Source organism: Drosophila busckii, chromosome 3L (assembly GCF_011750605.1).
Source record: "Drosophila busckii strain San Diego stock center, stock number 13000-0081.31 chromosome 3L, ASM1175060v1, whole genome shotgun sequence".
In the NCBI taxonomy this organism is placed as follows: Eukaryota; Metazoa; Arthropoda; class Insecta; order Diptera; family Drosophilidae; genus Drosophila; species Drosophila busckii.
In genome coordinates, this window is record NC_046606.1 from 13,027,381 (window position 1) to 13,046,569 (window position 19,189).

At 42.4% G+C, this 19,189-nt stretch overlaps 2 protein-coding genes across 2 annotated transcripts in view; both read left to right on the forward strand.

The window, feature by feature from the left end:
- Positions 1–19,189, forward strand: part of LOC108600159 (lachesin) — a 100,916-nt gene that overhangs the window by 52,664 nt on the left and 29,063 nt on the right. The window lies entirely within an intron of this gene.
- On the forward strand, positions 14,488–18,932 carry LOC108597888 (ionotropic receptor 75a). The gene is made up of 8 exons (XM_017984506.1): positions 14,488–15,030; positions 15,095–15,309; positions 16,827–16,983; positions 17,039–17,986; positions 18,041–18,299; positions 18,356–18,518; positions 18,577–18,679; positions 18,736–18,932. Exons 1-8 carry the CDS (start codon positions 14,488–14,490, stop codon positions 18,862–18,864), a joined length of 2,517 nt encoding a protein of 838 aa, XP_017839995.1. The 3' UTR covers positions 18,865–18,932.

The window sequence follows — 19,189 nt, forward strand, 5'->3', positions numbered from 1 at the left end:
ACTCTCTGTTACTTTCCAGTTTGTTATTTAAAACTCTTATTAGACTATTTACATTAATTTCAATACGCTGCTGTTACCGCAGCAAACTAAGTAATCAAAAATATAAAATGGTATTTGCCAATTTAATAATTCTTTAAATTGTATAATTTGTTAGCTTGTCTCCGCTTAGATTATCAGCACGCTCAATTTAGTTTTTTTAAGCTGCTTACTCAGTTCATTGCTCAGTGTCAACTTAAGCTGCAAGCACTTTGTAAACAATATTTTAATAGAGCTCACTATGTAGATAAAGATAAAGGGTATGTGCTGCATAAAAAGCTAAAGATTTGTGTTACCAATAAATTTGTCTGCATGTCTAATTTGCGCATGTAACACACACACACACACACACATGCATGTGTGTGCCTTTTTAAATGGTGTGGAGCATCAACATAAATTACTCTTATCTTGGTCGTCATCGGTGCAGTGCAGTTTACCTTGTGGCCTCGGTCAGCTGTGGTCAGCAGCCGTATAAACGCAAAGTTTTCACAGTGACTAAAAGATCGAAAAATACTTGCTGAGCATGTGTATGTGTGTGTGTGGCCATTGTTATAGACACAGACACATTTATCTGCAAAATGGCGGAGAGGCAGCAACGCACAGCAGCCATAAATTAAATCAACAGCACACAGACTCACTCAGACTTAAACATATCGAAAGTGTAAGCTCATATAGAAATGACGCTATTGCAGCTGACACTATGGCATCATCATCAATAGACAGGACCCAATACACAGGAGTTGCGCTCAGACTGAGACTGGGCAGGCAGCTGCAGATTCAATGGCATAGCTTACTGCTCATTGTGTCTGGCGCATTCATTGCTTGCAGTTCGCTCTCGATGCAATTAAATTCGAAAACACAATACTTAAGCATGCTCTCAGGCGTATTCGCAAGCTGCCCATTGTTTGTTAGTTGCATAGACATTTGAGTTCGGAGCACCAATTAGCAATGACTGTCAATGGCAGGCCGACCACTAATTGTTCAATTTCGGTTCAAGGCAAGCAGCTGTTAATGCCCTAAAAAGCCATAAAACTAAAAGTAGTAAACTATGTGGGCAGCCTGTATATTATTAATATGTTTTTGCTGCTTTTTATTATTTTGCTGCTTCAAGTTTGGCAAGCTTTTGAATCTTTTGCGTTTATCTGTGCTAAAACTTTTGGCACTTTGCATGACCAACTCAAACGATTTGCTCGGTTAGCCGTAAAACCAACAACAAGCGCTTAAAAAAGATACACAAACTGCTTAGAGACCTTTAACGACTGATGCCCTGACAACCGAAAGCAGCACAAAGCACATGACGAGCAAATACTCTACAGGGTTTTCAATTGAAGCAAACACAAATGTTTGAAGCAAGGCTTGGCATACCCTGTTGCTTGCCAACTGCTAGGGTAGAATTGCTCAAAAGGGGGCACAAGTAAAAGCTTTATAAAAACACAAGGGTCAAGGAGTTTTTGCATTTGTAGTAGGCAGACAAATTCCCAAACTTAATCCAAGTGCAAACTTTAAGGACAAGGGCTTAGCAGGCCTAAAAGAATGCTGAATTCAAAGTAAATAAAAATATATGCAGCAGCTGTTGGCTATAGAGAGACAACAGCACATGTTGACAATTTAAACAAAATGAAGCAACTTTAAAAGAAATGTTTTTGCTTAGCTTATTATAAAGGCATTCCTAAGTTGTTAATAAAATAAATACAGGTTTCAAAAACTATACAAATGGCAACAATGTGGCAAGCTAAATTCATGTGGCAAAGCACACAAAGCAAACTACAGAGAGAGTGAAAGAGCGAGCGCAATATATAAGCCAAATACAGCTGCATACAATAGCAATAATGTTTGTGTTTAGCTTTTGTTGTTCATAAGAATTTCAGATTTAATTCATATTAAATAACAGCAACAACAGTAAGAACGTCGAATAATTGCAGCTTTAGTTGCTGCCAAAAGACTAAAACCTCAAAATTGTGGCAAAGGTTCTGAGCAAGCGACAATGCTACAATGACAAATTGTCACTTGAAGTGTCTGTGAATTGAAAGTGCAAATATTAACACACACACACGCAGTTGGACACTTGAGGCATTCATCTTGCTGCATGCCACAGCTGCTGACGCTGTCATGTCCACGCACACTCTATCAACTTGCCACACTGTGCTACACACACACACAGCAGCAAATTTAGTCGAGTCGAGTCGAGCTGAGTTGAGTTGAGTTAGTTTAACAAACAATGTCTGCTATTATGCATAGGCGTTGCATAGTGTTGAATAACTATAACTTTAATTAACTTGAGGCTTTTATGCAGGTGCAATTTTGTTATGCAAAACTTGTGTATTTACCGTTATGCTTTTATCATTTTGGCATAAATTTATTAAAGTGCCATATGTATGTGGCGCAAAAACTAAAATCAACACAAAATCCCTAAAACGCTTTCGGCAGCTTTTGTGTCCAAGTCTTAAATATTAATAAAGTCAGACACACACACACACACATGCACACTCGACCTTAGACACACGCACATAATTGTTTTGAAAGCCTCATTAAATGCCAGAGAGTAGAACTTGAGCCCCCCCCAGCATAGCGTAGCAAGGAATTGTCTGTGTGTTTGCACACAGCTGGAGATTATAATGGTTATTAACTAGAAATGAAAATTGTAGCTAGTCAGCAGCAGCAGCAGCAGCAGCTTTGGCAGCTCTTTAAAGCGTAGTAGCTAAAAATTATGGCAATTTCTTTTTGTTGGGCTGCTGCTGCCAATGTCTGTTTAGAATTATGCTTACAGTGCCTACTATAATTGCCAGACTTTTAGCGCAGAGCCAATCATGAGGGCGTTTCGCTGTCATTATGTCAATCTGTGCACATGTGTGGGTGTGTGTGTGTGTGTGCGCCTGTGTGTGCTTAGAATAGCAATGAGTGCGTCGTTGTGCTTTTTTTTCGAGTTAATTTAGCTGTCGTTAAGCACACGTAGCAACTTAATTAGTATTGGGGGGTGCACTGCTAAATCTTTTATTTCCATTGCAATTTAATTCAATATAATTGTGTAGCTAGTTTAAACAATATAATTAATTCAATTGTCGCTCGACGCAAGCATTTAACAATTTCAACAAATAATTAAAATGCGCATAACTCATTTTAATTGTTTTTATGTGCATGCATTAAAGTCATTTATATTTGTATTTAATGACAAAAAAAAAAAAGAATGAAATTGCAACTGTATATGCAAATGCAGTCAATTAATAAATTGTTGATAGATGACGTACTTAGCAGCAGCATAAAAAGCAATAACAACAAACAACAACAATAAATAACAATGCAGCGCTGAAGCCAAGAGAGATACTCCATTGAACATTATTATTATCGTATTATGTTATAGCCGGCAAACTAGAAGCACAACAGCGCATTATAGATACTCAATGCCCCAGCTACAGCTATTGTTTTCACTTTATTTATTGCTTACATAGTTGGCGCACTAATGAGCATTGGAACGCAGCTTAAAAATATCAAAATTTTGGCTTGAACTTAAGTTAACAGTTACAGTTACAGATACACATAATAATAACTCAGGCCGACAAACGTAAGCCGCACAAATCGCATGCATTAAATATTTACACTTTAATCCACTCAATGGCGGCAGCAAAGCCGCCAGACAACGACAACGACAGCAGCAGCAGCAGCAGCCAAATGGTGTGGCAATAAAAAATAGCAAAATATCTTACAAATCAGACAGAGCGACAGTCGTCGGCAGCAGGCGAAGCGAACCCAAAAACAGACGCGCGCACTGGCATCTCCAACAGCAACAGCAACTGCTGCGATTCACAAATGCTTTGACGTGAATGCTCAAAACGTGCCACAAGCACTTGGGTGCCTTGAGTGCTGCTTAGAGCTGCTCTCAAGTGCAAGGGGCATGGGCTGGGGTGAGGCCTTCGGCTTAGCGGCTTCATTCAGATACTTCTACTGAATCAGCACTTCATTGTAGCGCCAGCTAGAGAGAAATAATTACCAGGTTTTTATTTTTCGGGGGGGGTGGGCTTAACGGGTCGCTCAGCAAAATCAACAAGCGACGCCCTCATTCACAATATTAAAAGCTAAACAGCACGAAAACGGTGCTGAAAATAAAATATGAAGCATTAATATTCACACCCACATGAGCAGGGGTTGGGTTTAGGGTTTTCTGCGGATATGGGCATGTAGCATGCCACATCAGACAGGCACTGACCTTTCGCTGGCACTGGCCGCACTTCCTGACGCCTCAAATTATGCCATAAAATGTTGCCCAAGGGATGAATTCATTTAGAGCAGCCCACATACACACACATTCAAGCACACACATAATAGCAGCAGCAGCAGCAGCAACAGCATTAAATCAGCCAAAAACAATAAGCTGTAGGCTCAAGGCTGCTGTTAGCTCTGCTGCTGCTTCTGCTGCTTACCACACAATTGTTTGTTGCTGTTGGTAAGGCAAGCAGTCAGGCTGGCTGTAGCTGCTGCTTGGGGCACGTCACAAAGTTTACCTGCTGAAATTAATTTCATTTGAATTAAGCACTGGCAATAATGCCAAAATTATTCACAGACACCCGTACACCAATACAATCAACGCCCAATTCCCCACACACACACACACAAGTACACAAGGCAGCATTGTTTACAAGCCCAGCTACTTGCCTGGGCTTAGTCTTCGGTTTAAGGGCTTTGGGTTTCCGCCAGCAGCTAATTGAAAACATTAAATTCGCATTGGCTGCAGCTTAGCCTGGGCCCTGCCACTCGGCATGTTCAACATAAATTTGATTTACCAACAGCCAAAAGTTGCACTCAAAACAACTTTACATTTTAGCTGCTGTCCAAGTATTTGAACATGCAACTGTCCGCTGTCAGTCGTTTGGTCAGTGGCTTGCATAAAGCGCAGCTTTTGCATGCATTAAATGCTTGATGGACATGTATAAATATAAATAAAATGTATATAACTTGATATATAAATCTATATGTTTGTAAATACATAGCTCAGCGCATTTAAATTTACCATTTTATATGCCTGCAAAGCTTTGGCTCTGTTACGTAACATTAGATTAGGTTAACAGCAGCAATGTTATGTTATACTGATCGATACTGTTCTGTTACGTAACATAATTTTAAGCTCACAGCTGCTGTTAGGGATCTAGACTACTCTGTTATGTAACATAATTTGAAGCTCACAGCAACTGTTAGGGATCTAGACTGCTCTGTGACGTAAGCTCACAGCTACTGTTGAAATCTAAACTGTTACTTTTAATTTAAATACTTTACTTTACATTCTCTCCTAGCTTTAAACAAAGCATTGCTCAGCAAATTAAACTATTTAGCTTAACAAGTTTATTCGCCTCAAAGCACAAAAATGTTAGTGTTAGCTGCTTTACATCCGTTCTTATCTGTTTGGCAATAAAACACGTTTCCACTTGAATATTTTCATATTATTAAAATCGCTGTTGTTAACCCTACGCTTGGGTCTATGCGGCTTTATTTTTCCAGCAGAACCCCAGAGCTAGTGTTACGCTTACCTTGGCAAACTCACTGAAGCTGCAGCTGATTGGGGTGGCGGGTGGGCTGGGGGTGTGTGCGCTCATAGCAGCATTTACATGTGAAAGTATTTTGCCTCAAGTTGATTGCATTTTTCAGACGCTGCCACTATATATTTTGTAGATACACATACAAATGTGCGTGTGTGTGTGTGTGTGTGTGCAAGAAAACAATCCCGCTTCGCAGGCAGCTTTTGTATGCATCGCACGTTCGCTTTTGGCTGATTTCTTGCATTTCTCATAAAATCCAAACGAACAAGCGTGTAAAGCGCAGGGGTAAAATTCGAGTGTGGAAGCTGCGAGAGAGACCAGGAGTCAGTCACATGCATCAAATGCACACATGCATTTATAAACCTCGACGTCGCGGGTCAATTTCATGCAACGGTAAAGGCGCCCACCAGCAACTACTACCTCAAACGGTTGCGCCGCCACACCGAACCGAAACTCCTGCACCTGGACAGCCACCTGGACAATGGCACGTATGCGCGTTTTTCCTTACTCTCTGCCCAAGTAACTGCCACTTTAGCAGTTTGTCGTTGCTGTGTGTGTGTGTGTGGGCGTGTCTGCCGGCACGTAATTGATTGTTCAATCTGTTCCAGATCAAACGTTTGACACCAGCGCATAGCATAGCTGAGAAATCGCTGTGCGTAGCGGTATCTAAAAATTCAATGCCCTGACCAACATCACCCACGCCCCCAGCACAAATTACGTACTTTAAATGAACCCTGCTGTGTGTATACCTTTTGGTCTGAGCTGCAACACTCGACTGATTGAGCTTTATAAATTGATTCGAATATGCGTGCGTACGCACGACAGCGCTTTGAGTTGTGCAAATGAACGATTTTAAGTGTCTGAAGCACGTAATTGAGAGCAGCCGCAATTGAATTTGCTGCTCTCGGCGCGCGGTCTAATGAAGTTCTCTAGCTTGGCTGGCTAATTTTGTATGCAAAACAGTAGTAGAGTCAAAACACTCGACATTAAAACGAGGTCAATATACAACAATAGTAGAGAAATAACGTAGCGTAGAGAAATGGCGGCTGCTGATTGCCAAAATGCTTTTTGGCTGGCTGCATATTTAAAAGTCATTCGGCCGCTGCTGCTGCTGCAGCTGTCGTCACTGATTGCTACAAACAAATGGCCACTAAATTTAGTGTTTTCTATTGCAAATTGAACTTTGAGCTGTTTGCCAAATGTGCAGCGCATAAAAGTCACTTTTGCCTGCCAAATCACTAGCAGCATATTGTTTAGCTTGGCATGAGTCCAGCCTGCTCGCTTGTCTGTATTTTATTTTGCAAATCAAAGTACAATCATTGCGCTTACTTCGCTGTAAATCACATTCAAGTGGGCGTAATTGGTGTATGCTTAATGTTAATGGCTTTAAATGCCAATTTTAATAATAGCTCAATAACAATATGTCGCTTTAAATGCTTATGTTAAGTTTCTTATGTTAACGCTATGTTATTGACTAGCCTTGCAGTTATGTAATTGCATTGAATGTTAAGCTTAGCATTTAGTCTGCTGCTTGGGCTTTTGTTTCGTATTAAATCCATTCGTATTATCCATAGCAGCTTACCTCGGTTGCTTTTAGCAAGCAGCAGCTCTGGTTGCATATTTAGTAAAGAGCTTTGGGCGCTGCATGTTCGCATATAAGTCAAAGTGCCTAATCCTCAATCGATAGATATGCCAGCCTGTTTATGCACTGAAGGCCAAGCTAAGCTCTGTCCAGTTGCTGATGATGACATTGGCTAGGGATTTGTGTCTGACAGCCTAAGATACCAACTAGAATTTCAGCAAGTATATTTTTTGTTTTTGGTAAATGCATTTGATTCAATTACAACTCATAATTCATGAGTGGCCTTTCATTTGCTCAGATTTCCATACACAATGAATATGCATGGGAATTGAAGCAAATAGTCCACACACACATGCATGCAAACATACGTGTGTGTGTGCTTGTAACTTTTTGTTGCTTGTCAGTGATTGTCCATTGGGCATTCATTTGAATTTGCTATATTTTTTTCGTTGCTGACTTTCTTATTACTGTGTGTATGTTTGCCCATGTCAAAAATTTGGACAGTTTGTCACTTTAATTGAATTTCCATGCCAAGGCAGCAGCAGTAGCAAGAGCCACTCGCAAGCACTGCAATTTATGTGTGGATAACAAGACAAAACAAAACTGAAACAAAAAGAAGCAGCACACAAAAATAAGCTGCAAACTGTTTGCATAAATTTTTGCCTTGAATTGCTTGAATTGCTGCAACGACAAGTTGAGCACTAGGCAACGCAACGTGCTGCCAAATTCAAAACATGCCCCACATGCGACATTTGCCGTCAGCTGTTGCTGTAGAACCAGCGGTAAAATTACGCTGCTGCCACTTTGTGGTGCTTGCAGCAAAGCTCCTGCGTTTGCATTTGTTGTCTGCCTATACCTCAAACCCAAACCCAAACTCAAGCCAAACGTGTCACCTCTGAAACCACCGATGCGCAATTCACGTTGTAAGCAAACGCTCTACACATTTATGCGTCGTGTTATGTTTGTGGAATGTTGCGCTGTTGCAATTGCCACCAATAAGTGGCTGCTGGCATGACGACGTTGTCTTTGATTGAAATTAAATAAGTTGCTGCTGCTGCTGCACGTCTAATTAATCCGCCAAAACTAAGCTACAAAGCATTGAAATTTAATTAAATTGCAAGCGCGCGCAGTTTTAAGCGCATTGAAGCAACGCTTGCAGCAAATTGTTTTTTTTTAGTGCAACACTAAAGCAACATAAATTTGTTGAATCAGGCACAGGCTTAATCCCTTTGGCAGTTATATTAAATGAAAGTCAAGCAGCAGCAGAGCGAGCGAGCGAGAGAGAGAGAGAGAAAAATGTTGCCGGCTTAGTTGTGAAAATAAAAATGTCGTATGCGCTTTAGTCCCAAAACTCATTACCTTGCAGTCAGAGTTAAGCGCCTTGATGTGTGCCACAAATTGTCGCTTAACACCTTGTAAAATATGGCCCCAAATGTGGTCAGCCGGGGCGCAATGTGTGTCAGGCCATAAAGGATGTCTGTGCACTTTGCTGGCGGTAGCCAGAGACGAGGCCGAGGACGAGGCCGGGGCACTCATAAACAGTTTTATGACAGAGGCGCAACGGGTTCAAGTCCGCTTGGCGCACACTTGGGAAATCAAATGGCATCGCATCAATCAGACAAGCTTGGGCTAGCATGGGCTCGCCAGCAGGCATGTGACAATGAAATCAAAACGAAACCGACTGTCCCAACAGCACGCCAAGCATACAAACAAACAGACAGACCTACATATGTGCGATATATAGAAAACGCTGCATTTTAGTTTGGGCCAAAGGCTTCAGGCCACAACACTGTTTGATTTTCAGCTCAATGTTGAGCGTGCGTTTTGGTTTTGCGGGGGGGGTGGGCGGGTCACACGCACGATTGCTGCTGGTAACTGGGGCAACGCCTTGTCTTTATTGTGGGCCAATTTGCGGTACCATCATCAAGTGCGAAATTTCCAATTTCCGAAATGCTCAATGGCCCAGCAAAAAGGGCCCGCAGCCAGTTCAAGCTACAACTGTCGTCGTTCTTGTTGTTGTCCCTGCCATAGATACTCGACTATTTGTGTCAAATTTGTTTGCCCAGCAACAACAACAAGAACAACAGCAATAGCCAGAGCAACTCGTTGTCTCAGCTAGTTTCTCACTTTTATTTACATTTGGAAAAGTATTTTATTATTATTTGTGCACTGCAGCAATTTGTAGCTAGTTGCAAGCTATGTACAGGTAGCAGCCACTTTTGTCAACTTTAATTATTTGCCGAGTTTGCTGTGGCTTCCATTTTACTTTTGTTTTAGTTTTTTTCATTTAATTGTTTTGTGCCCCTTGGCATTGGCCATTTGCTCAATTGCAAGTCAATGTCCTGTGGGGTCAATTGTGTTGTGGAATTTTACAAATTGAGCTACAGTTTTTGGAATTTTGTTGTAGCCGCAGGTAATTGGTTTTTACTCCTGTTGCCTCCTGGCCCCAACATTTGCATAATGTTGAAAAATGTACAACAGGTGCGCAGGCATTTCGCTTAATAACTGTGTGTGCTATAAATATTTCATATTGTGCTTTAACGATTTAGCTTAGCATAAATTTTATGCAAGTAGCAGCGAGTTGCATGTTATCGATAACTTGCCTTGCTGTAGCTGAAATGAATTGAATTGTCAGTTCACAAAGTGAAACGCATCAGCTGGAAAATGACAGCTTTTTTCTCTGGTTTGCAGACAGGACAGGAAAAGTGCGAAATGTTCGTCGCGGTCTCATCACGTAAATCGCTTGACTTCCTTTGCATTTAATGCTTTTTTCCCTTTGTGCAAGGTAGCGCAAGTGTCAATAAAATAAATACGCTTGCTATTTTATTCGTCGGCGGCGGGCGCCCAACACACAAAGTGAAGCTTAACAAGGTCATTGACGTGGCTGCTCATTTAACGCTCGCCTGTGTCCTGTGGTCATCTGTCGTGCTTCAGCTGATAATGTGCAATTGCCATTAAGTCAAAGCAGCGCTGATGGAATTGTCATTAAACGCTCGACGCACAATTTATTTATGTTGCTGTTAATTAAAGGAAATGAACAGGATATGCTCTGCATAAAACTGACATGCAATCAATATAGAGACGATATATATATATATACAGAGAGAGAGAGTCTAAAGCAAAGCGTTCGCTTTGTCATAAAACATGAAACCAGCGTTTGGCTGCTATAAACATAAAAGGTATTTCCTTCTGTTCGCTTTCGGTTTCCTTTTTTTTTGTGCTGTTGTGTGTGTGTGTGTGTTTTTTTTTATTGTTGTTTGATTTTAGCATAAAGGGCGGATTTGCCCAACAAAACGGCAACCATTTGCTTGTTTTGAGGGCATTATTGGGATTTGGCGACCCATGCAGTCGCTCGTGCTCTCTCTCTCTCTCTCTCTCTCTCTCTCTCTTTTCTCTGCTGGCCTTAAGCATTTATTGCTTTGCTTGCTTTGTGCTGTTTCGATTTGCATGTATTTTGGCTTGGCAACATTTCTTGCACTTTGTACTGGAAGTGTGCTGCTAGATTACGCATACGCAACGTGTGCCTAGCACTTTGTATAACATTGCGTTTTACGCATTTGTATTTTTGCCTTTTGTTTTGCTCAAATTATGCAAATGACATGCAACAATCTCTAACAAGGTTTGCCAGGATTTGTTGCTGTCCATTATCGAGTATTTCACTCTCATTAAATGCTGTCCATCTGTATGCGCTGTGTGTGTGTGTGTGTAGGCCTTTGAGCTTTTCATGGCTTAATTTGTGTTGCGTGTCGCTGCCGTGTCATAAACAGCTTCACACATAAAAGTTGTTGACATTTCACTTTTGGTTTAAGCTTTTTTTATTTGCTACTGTTTGTTTGTTTGCCTTTTATATTGGTTGGGCTTAGCGCCCACAGAGAGTCAAACAAACACTTCATTAGTGCACGTATTTGTTTATAACTTAATCTAGCCCAAATGTAAACACAAACTGCGGACGGACACGCACATTGCGTGCGCTCAGAAGTAGGCAACGGAAAAAATTTAGTTGCCAACAGGCAACGCATGGAAATATTTTTAGTTGGCTTAAAAATTCTTGTTAGCCCGCACAGCTTTAAGCGCTGTCTAGTCTTGCCAAGTTTTTGTTTACAATTAGTAGTTAGTGCTACACACAACTCAAACTCCACTACACGTTGCTCGTTGTCGCCAAAGTTTATTGCAGTTACGTGCTGTGAATTATTGTCAGCACTAGCAGCCAAGCTGCCTAGATTAACAAATGTTCGCGCCTGACATTTGACTGCCAGTCAGACAGACAGACAGACAGACAGCGAGTCTTTTATTACCCGGCCTTACTCTTACTCCCCACCTGACGTTGGCAGTCTCTAGCGAATTGCTGCTGAGCCAAATTGATGAGCATGTAAACATATGTCTGTGCGCTTTTATTTATGGATTTCCATAACAATGCTATGCATGCATGTGTGTGTGTGTTTTGATTGAAGCGGCGCGTCTAGCTTGAGCTGTAAAAAGTAGCACAGACGTGTGTTTGATTAAAGCTTTGGCGCACTTTGCTTAACAGCTTGGAAAATGAGACAAGGCAAATGGATTTCATACATTTTAAAAAGCGCTACGCAAGTCTGTTGCATATATGGACATTTAAGTTTTAGTCGCTGCTAGTTGCGTTGGCATATATTTTGGCAAGCTTTGTGGGCTCTTTAAGTTTGCTAGCTGCCTTTTTTAGCTTTTACACAAGCTGCTGCTGCTGCAGCAGGCGGATTAACATGCCGGTTCGTTGTCAACACGGCAAATGGTTCAGGTGTCAAAATTGTGGGTTGAAAGTTTGTGGCTGCTTTTACGTTTACGCTTAGTTTGTGTTTGCGTTTCATGTGCAGGTTATTCATGTTATTCTTTAGCTATTTTTACACAGCACTCTGCTGCTGCTGTAGCTGTTGCTGCTGCTGTTGTTGTGGCCCGAAGTTTTGCGCTGAAATATGCTGCAAAGTTGCAAGGACGCGCGTCAGGACAGCTTGCCTTAATAAAGGCAGCAAGGTGCAGCAAGTAGCGAACACACCGATATATACGAGGATGATGGCTAAGAGTGGGGGAGGGGGGGGATAAAAGCGCATTTATTTTTCCTCGAAGTTGTTTACGACGAAGCGAAGCACCGCTCGCTCTCACTGCCTGCCGCGCATTCATTATATCGTAATATGTTTTTAACATTATTTTCATTATAAATCAACAAAATGCACTCAACGCAACTTTCAGTTGACGTGCCAACTGCGCTTGCTGCTGTTGCTATTGCGAAAAGTCTGCGTCTGCGTCTGGCATTGCTTGTTGCTTGTACTGCGATTTATTTTACGGCTTAAGCTGCATAAAAGGCCAGCGGGTGTGGCATCATTAAGTAGCCGGCAAATTGCGCTAAAGAAATGCAATATTAAGTTAAGCTAAAAGCCAAAAGCATATTCTGACTAAATGTGCGCACTAATTTAAGCTGACTGTCATACAATTTGCAGTTGCAACAGCTTGTGGCAATGCCTATTTTAAAACTTGGCAAAGTTACTTTTCATTAAGCATTGTCAGCTGTCAGCCCAAACAGTTGGCAGCTTCCTTGAGTGTAAACAGCAATGTCTGTTTATATTATGAGCCGCACACACACACAAACACACACTCTGATTGATGGCGCTACATGGCCCACAGGTAACATGAGCGCGCTCATGTTTTAGAGCTCAAAGATTGTTGCAGTTGCTCAACTGGAAAAATTACGTAGCAAATTCAACAGCAATCATCATCATCAACAGCTAAAGCACAGTCAAAATTTCACTGTCTCTCTCTCTCTCTCTCTGTCTCTGTCTGATTAATGCAGCTTGTCATAATATGCCTGCTTAATGCTGACATATACTTCTGTGTAATGCGCCATTCATAATGTCGCACTTGCATTGCTGCTGCCATTTGCTGGCTTATTGAGTGTGTTTTTAGTCGCAACAGCTGCCGGCCATTTGCATGCTGATCTCATTAGCACTGCACTAGCTCTCAGCTCTCAGCTCTCAGCAGTTCAGACGACTTGCTACACGTGCCGGCAATTGCCAGAGCCAGTGCACCTATTGAGCGTTGACTAGCCATCATTTGCATGCAAATGTCGTTTGCACTTTTAGCCAACAAGTACCCAACGCTGCTGCGGCCAGCGTTGCTCATTTTGCGCTCTTGCACGCCTTTGTTGTGGCTTTTATGCTGCCCGCTGCACTTGGCTTGACTTTTAGCCACACACACACACACACACACATAAAGCAAGCCCAAAAGCGGCGACAGTTGTTGCAACTGGCGTTGACACCAGCCAACAGCCAACAGGCCAAACATTATGCCAGGCACGCAAAAGCAAGACAGAGAGTGTGAGCTCTGTGGCTAAGAAAACAAGCTGCGCTCTCTTATGAAAAGTTTTCATGCTGCGTAAGGGCGCAAGTTTTTGTTTGAAATTGTCGCTTTTTATTGCTTCACTGCTCGTTGCAGTTGCAAATGTGTTTTTTAACACTCATTAGTGAGCTAGTTGAGTTTTGCACGCCACACTAATAAAAATTGCTGAGCAAAGCTGCTTAGCAAAAATATTACGTATACGCAAACAAACAAAATAACTAAAGTTCGGACAAGTCGAAAAGGCTCTTAAAGGCGCAACGCTTGAACGCGCACAAATCTCTGCGCTTCGTTGGCTGCCAAGCACAATTAGAAAATGCCCAAAAGCCTCAGCGCGCCTCAGCGCTGCTGCTGCTTTTCTGGGAATTAAATGTTTAAAACAGCGCCTAGCCGCAGGCCAACAAGTCAAAAGTTAAGACTGCATATAAACAAAAAGCGAAACAAAAAAAAATGTAATTTGCGCCACTTAGCAGCAAATGTAGAGTGTCATTAATAATTCCATTTCGCTTTTGTATTATACGCACACACACACGCAGATAATAAGAAATTATGAGGCTTGTGGTCAAAAGTTGTGGCGGCGATAACATAAAAAAGCAGCAAATTGCCAAGTTTAGTGCTTTAATTTTTGTACAAACTATGAATGAAAGTGCTTTAAACTTTTGGCGCAAGCATTGTGCAGGGGAATTCAATTAAAGTGACAAACTGTCACAATTTTGTGACATGGGCCATGTGGCACGAATGTGGACGAATGGACATGCATATGCATGCATAAAACCGCAAATGTAAATTCAGTTCAGGGGGGGTGGCATGAATTATGAAAAGCTAATTGAATGAAATTGAATAATGACAGGCTCTGGGGCAGAGAGTTTGAGTTTGACAAGAAAAGTGAAATGCCACAACGGCAATTAATGAATGAATCAAATTTTTGATAGCTGCAGTTTGGAGCTATAAAAGCGCCGTGTGCTTGCAATCAAAGTCTTATTTAAAGTCATGCATAGCTGCACGCTGGCCATAACATTAAGCTGCCTGCTGGCGTCGGCGGCGGCGGCCACAGAAACGCAGAGCGCCTTGCCACATGCGGCAATTGCAAGCAGCACGGCGCTGCTGCAGAGCGAGCTGTTGCTGCAGTTTGTGCAACAGCACAAGCACATACCACGGTTAACATACTTCAGCTGCCACAACACCGCCAGCAATGATACAGGCAACGTGCGTGCCACGCCCATGGAGCTCGACCAGCTACGCGCGGCATTCGCTGCCAAGAATGCGCAGCTCATTGAGCGTCTCTATCTGCAGTCGGAGCGGCCCTTTGTGCGTATTGTGCAGTTGGATGTGCTGCGTCAGCTGCACGGCAGGACGCGTAGCCGCCCCGGCAGTCCTGTCAGTCCCTCGGGCAGAGACCCGCGTGTTACAGCGCTCAGCGCATTGCCAAGCAGCGGCGATTGGCTGAACGATGTGCTGCCGCTGGAGGACCTGCGCCAAATTGTTGCCCTCGACTTGGCATGCGGCATCCTCAGTCGTCGCTTTCTGGAGCTGGTGAGTGTGTGTCTGGCCATGCAATATGCATATTAAGTGCTTAGAGCTGCTTTTGCATAAAAAGGCTTCATCCAAGCTGCTTTTCAACGATAAATATCACTGGCTATTGATTGAGGATTATGCGCTGCATGCTGCGACAGGCGTCGAGGAGCTGCCTGCTCCCGATGAGCCCGAGTCCATTGAGCAACTAATGGAGACCTTGAATTTCTACATGAACACGGAAGTGACATTCGCCAAGCGCGCCACTGAAGCAGAGTCCTATACGCTCTACGATGTCTGGTAAGCAAGTACAGTAAACGCTCGCTAATGGAATGTGATAATAATTTGTGATAGATATTAATGCTCTTATTGCAAAATTTAAATGAGTGATTTGATTTCGCGTTTGTTGTGAATGTGATGTGGATGAGATCGCTCTAAGAACCGGCAAAATCATATTTATTTACTTTATTTATATTATTTTTATTTTCGATGCTAATTACACTATCTTAAAATTATTTATATTTTTCTGCCATAGATAGTACTTTATTATTTATTCCTATAAATTAAGTTCCTCTTCAAATAGGAAAATATTATCAAATGATTTAAATCAGAGCTGAGCACGAAATTTGAATTTGGAACCACTACAAAACCATTTACAACGAAAATTGAGAGTAGTTAGAGTTACAAAAACAAATTCGGAACTCTGGACGCACTCAGAGCAAGTGCTAGCTTACTCCTGTTTTAAATGGAATATTTAAAGCTAACGTAGCTTCTATGCTCAGTCTATTCCTGCCGTCAAAATAAATTCTAGACTGCACATTGAGCGCTCTCTCAATAACAAAGCAGCAACGTTCAGCTTTAGTCGTAGCTCAGAGCAATCGGGTGAACGAAAGACAGCAGCGCTGCTCTCGCTAGCTCATAAGCGAAGAGCAGCTGAGAAAGCAGCGACGCTGTCTTTGAGTCGCTGCAGCGCTAAACTGCAGCGCTGCTCTCGCTGGCAAATGAGCGAACAGCAGCTGAGCGCAAGCAGCTCATTAGAGGCGCCAAGCGCTCTCTCAGCGATAAAGCAGCGACGCTCTCTTTTAGCAGCAGCAGCGCTAAACGATCGAGCGCATACGAAGTTCGTATTACGAACGAACGAAAGACTGCAGCTCTGCGCTCGCTAGCAAATGAGCGTCGAGCAGCTGAGCTTACATGTATGTATGTGTGTGAAGCTGGCAAGTAAAGCAGCAATCGAGGTCGTTTTGACAGGTCAGTAGTGCATGAGCTGCTGGCGTGTGAACATGCAGTCTGCTTAGCTGCCAGTGAGTTGCTACAATAATAAAAATATATATTTATCCATATATATTCTAATTTATTGATAATATATATTTATTTAAATATTTTTAAACAAGCAATGTATTGAGCTAGCTTGAATACTAAATTTATAGACTGTAGCTTTTATATCTTTACTTTTATTTATAATTTAGAATGCCAAAAGCTAAAATATTAAGTGCTCTAAGCCAAAATTGCATTGTTACATTATTCTCATTAGCGCACTTATTATTTATCAATCATTTTTAGAGAGTTAGCACCTAACTTTAAACGCTCCAAAGCTAATGACAAAGTTATGACATACTTATATACACAAAACTTTACATTTATTTGAAGTTGGTATTATTTGATGTCGCTAATCTAAATTGTATTAGTACAAAATATATATATTTTGTATAATATCTCGAGACCTGTTCTGTACAAACAAATTTCATCTGCATTTGTAGTCTCAGCGACACATTCACTTGAACGTTTTTATCATTTAACTAACTGCTTATAAATAGGAGTCCTGGCCTTAACTATGGCGGACATGTTAACATAACTCAAATAGGTGAATTTAGCATAGATGCTGGTCTACAGCTTTATAGCTGGTTTCGCACTACTTCGACGTTGCTGCGGCGCCTGGACATGCAACACGCACGCGTGCGCTGCATGGTTGTGGTATGTGCTGTGAAAACTGCTCGCTGTCGGTTGTACTAATTGCTGATCCTGGCAGGTGACCAACAAGAACATGACGGGCACTCTTATGTACTATCTAACGCACACAGTGTCGCGTCACATTGACACGATGAATCGCTTCAACTTTAATCTGCTGATGATTGTGCGCGATATGTTCAACTGGACGTTTGTGCTGTCGCGCACCTCGACCTGGGGCTATGTGAAGAATGGACGCTTTGATGGCATGATAGGCGCGCTGATACGCAATGAGACGGATATAGGGGGTGCGCCTATATTCTATTGGCTGGAGCGGCACAAGTGGATCGATGCAGCTGGACGCAGTTGGTCCAGTCGGCCGTGTTTTATCTTTCGACATCCGCGCAATACGCAAAAGGATCGCATTGTGTTTCTGCAGCCATTCAGCAATGATGTTTGGGTATTGATACTGATCTGTGGTGTTTTAACGGTGCTTATACTTTGGCTGCTGACGACTATAGAATGGAAACTGGTGCCACATGATGGCGCCGCATTGATAAAGCCCAAAGGCGGCGCGCCCGTGCATCATCATCATCAGCCACAACAGCCAGTTGCGCGCTCAGTTAGCGCTATAGAGCAGGATGTGCAGTCGCTGGCATCTGTGCAGCTGCTGCCTGTCAAGGGCGGACTCTGGCAGCGCTGCTATGCCAGCTTGAATAATTATATACTGAAGCGTCGTCAGCAGCGCAAGTCGCCGCAGCGCGTGGGTTTGTTTTTGGAGTCGGTGCTGTTCTTTGTGGGCATTATTTGCCAGCAGGGCTTGGGCTTCTCCACTAGCTTTGTCTCGGGACGCACCATTGTCATAACCAGCCTGCTGTTCTCCTTTTGCATCTTTCAGTTCTACTCGGCCAGCATTGTGGGCACGCTGCTGATGGAGAAGCCCAAGACAATACGCACTTTGAGCGATTTGGTGCAGAGTTCGTTGCAGGTGGGCATGGAGGATGTGGTCTACAATCGCGACTATTTTGTGGTAAGCCAAGTGCGCAAGCCAAGTCAAAGCTCTGAGCACAGTAATTGCTTGCAGAACACCAAAGATCCTGTTAGCTTGGAGCTGTATGCCAAGAAGATTACCAGCGTGCCTAGCAAAGAGCCAGAGGCTGTTGCTGCAGCTGCTGCTGCTGCTGCACCCGTTGAGGAATATACTGAAGCGCCGCCTGCTGGCGTCGATGTGGCCAACTATCGTGACATTGTGCATAGTCATGAGGTGGGCGCGCATGCCAAGGACAATGTCGCAAGCAATTGGCTGGATCCGGATACAGGACTGCGACGTGTTAAGCAAGGACGTGCGTTGACTTGCACTTGCTTTGAATATATTGGCACAACTTGCGCTTCTTTTTAGGTTTTGCTTTTCATGTGGATGTTGCTGCTGCTTACAAAATCATACAGGACACCTTTAGTGAGCGCGAAATTTGTGAACTCACCGAGGTGAGCATGTTTGCGCCGCAGAAAACAATTTGCATTACGCAAAAGAATTCGCCAATGCGCAAGGTTATTTCCTATGGGTGCGTAGACAAGCAAGCAGAACATTAAACTTAACATTAACGATTATTTGCTAAGCAGGCTACGACGCTTAACCGAAACGGGCATCTTCAATTATCAGTTTAATATTTGGCATACAAGTCGACCGCCTTGTGTTAAGAAAATCGAAACATCCGACTTGCATGTAAGTTCACTTTACTTTGCCTTTTTTTATGCTTACTGCAGCATTTACAACTTTAGGTGGACATGGATACAATTAGCTCGGCGCTTATAATTTTGCTTTTTAGCTATGGCATCACTTTGTTGGTTCTGGGCATTGAAATTCTCTATTCGAAGCTGCAGTATCGCATTGTTATTCTGGCAAATTGAGCAGAGCTTAGACTTGCTTTTAATTTGCTGCACAGGAAGTTTCCGTTTCATTGGCTGCACACACACACAAAGTTAGCTAAAGTCAATTAAGTATCGAATTTCAATTTTCAGCAAGTGCGCAAATATTTCAAGTATTTGTCAAGCGCTGAAAGTTGAATTTAATTAACTTGCCTCAAACGGCGCCACGCTTACATAATTAAATATACGCCAGCGCTTTTGATTGTAATTGTTTTTTTGTGTTGTTGTTAATCCAATTACAAGTTACTTGATTTAATTTGCCATGGACTTAACACAAATTACGTATACGACGTGTGGCGTTTGTCGC

Coding starts and splice junctions, on each gene's coding strand:
- LOC108597888 (XM_017984506.1), top strand. CDS start 14,488: ATGCATAGCTGCACGCTGGCCATAACATTAAGCTGCCTGCTGGCGTCG. Junction 16,984..17,038: donor GCGTGCGCTGCATGGTTGTG/GTATGTGCTGTG, acceptor TGATCCTGGCAG/GTGACCAACAAGAACATGAC. Junction 18,680..18,735: donor TCGAAACATCCGACTTGCAT/GTAAGTTCACTT, acceptor TTACAACTTTAG/GTGGACATGGATACAATTAG.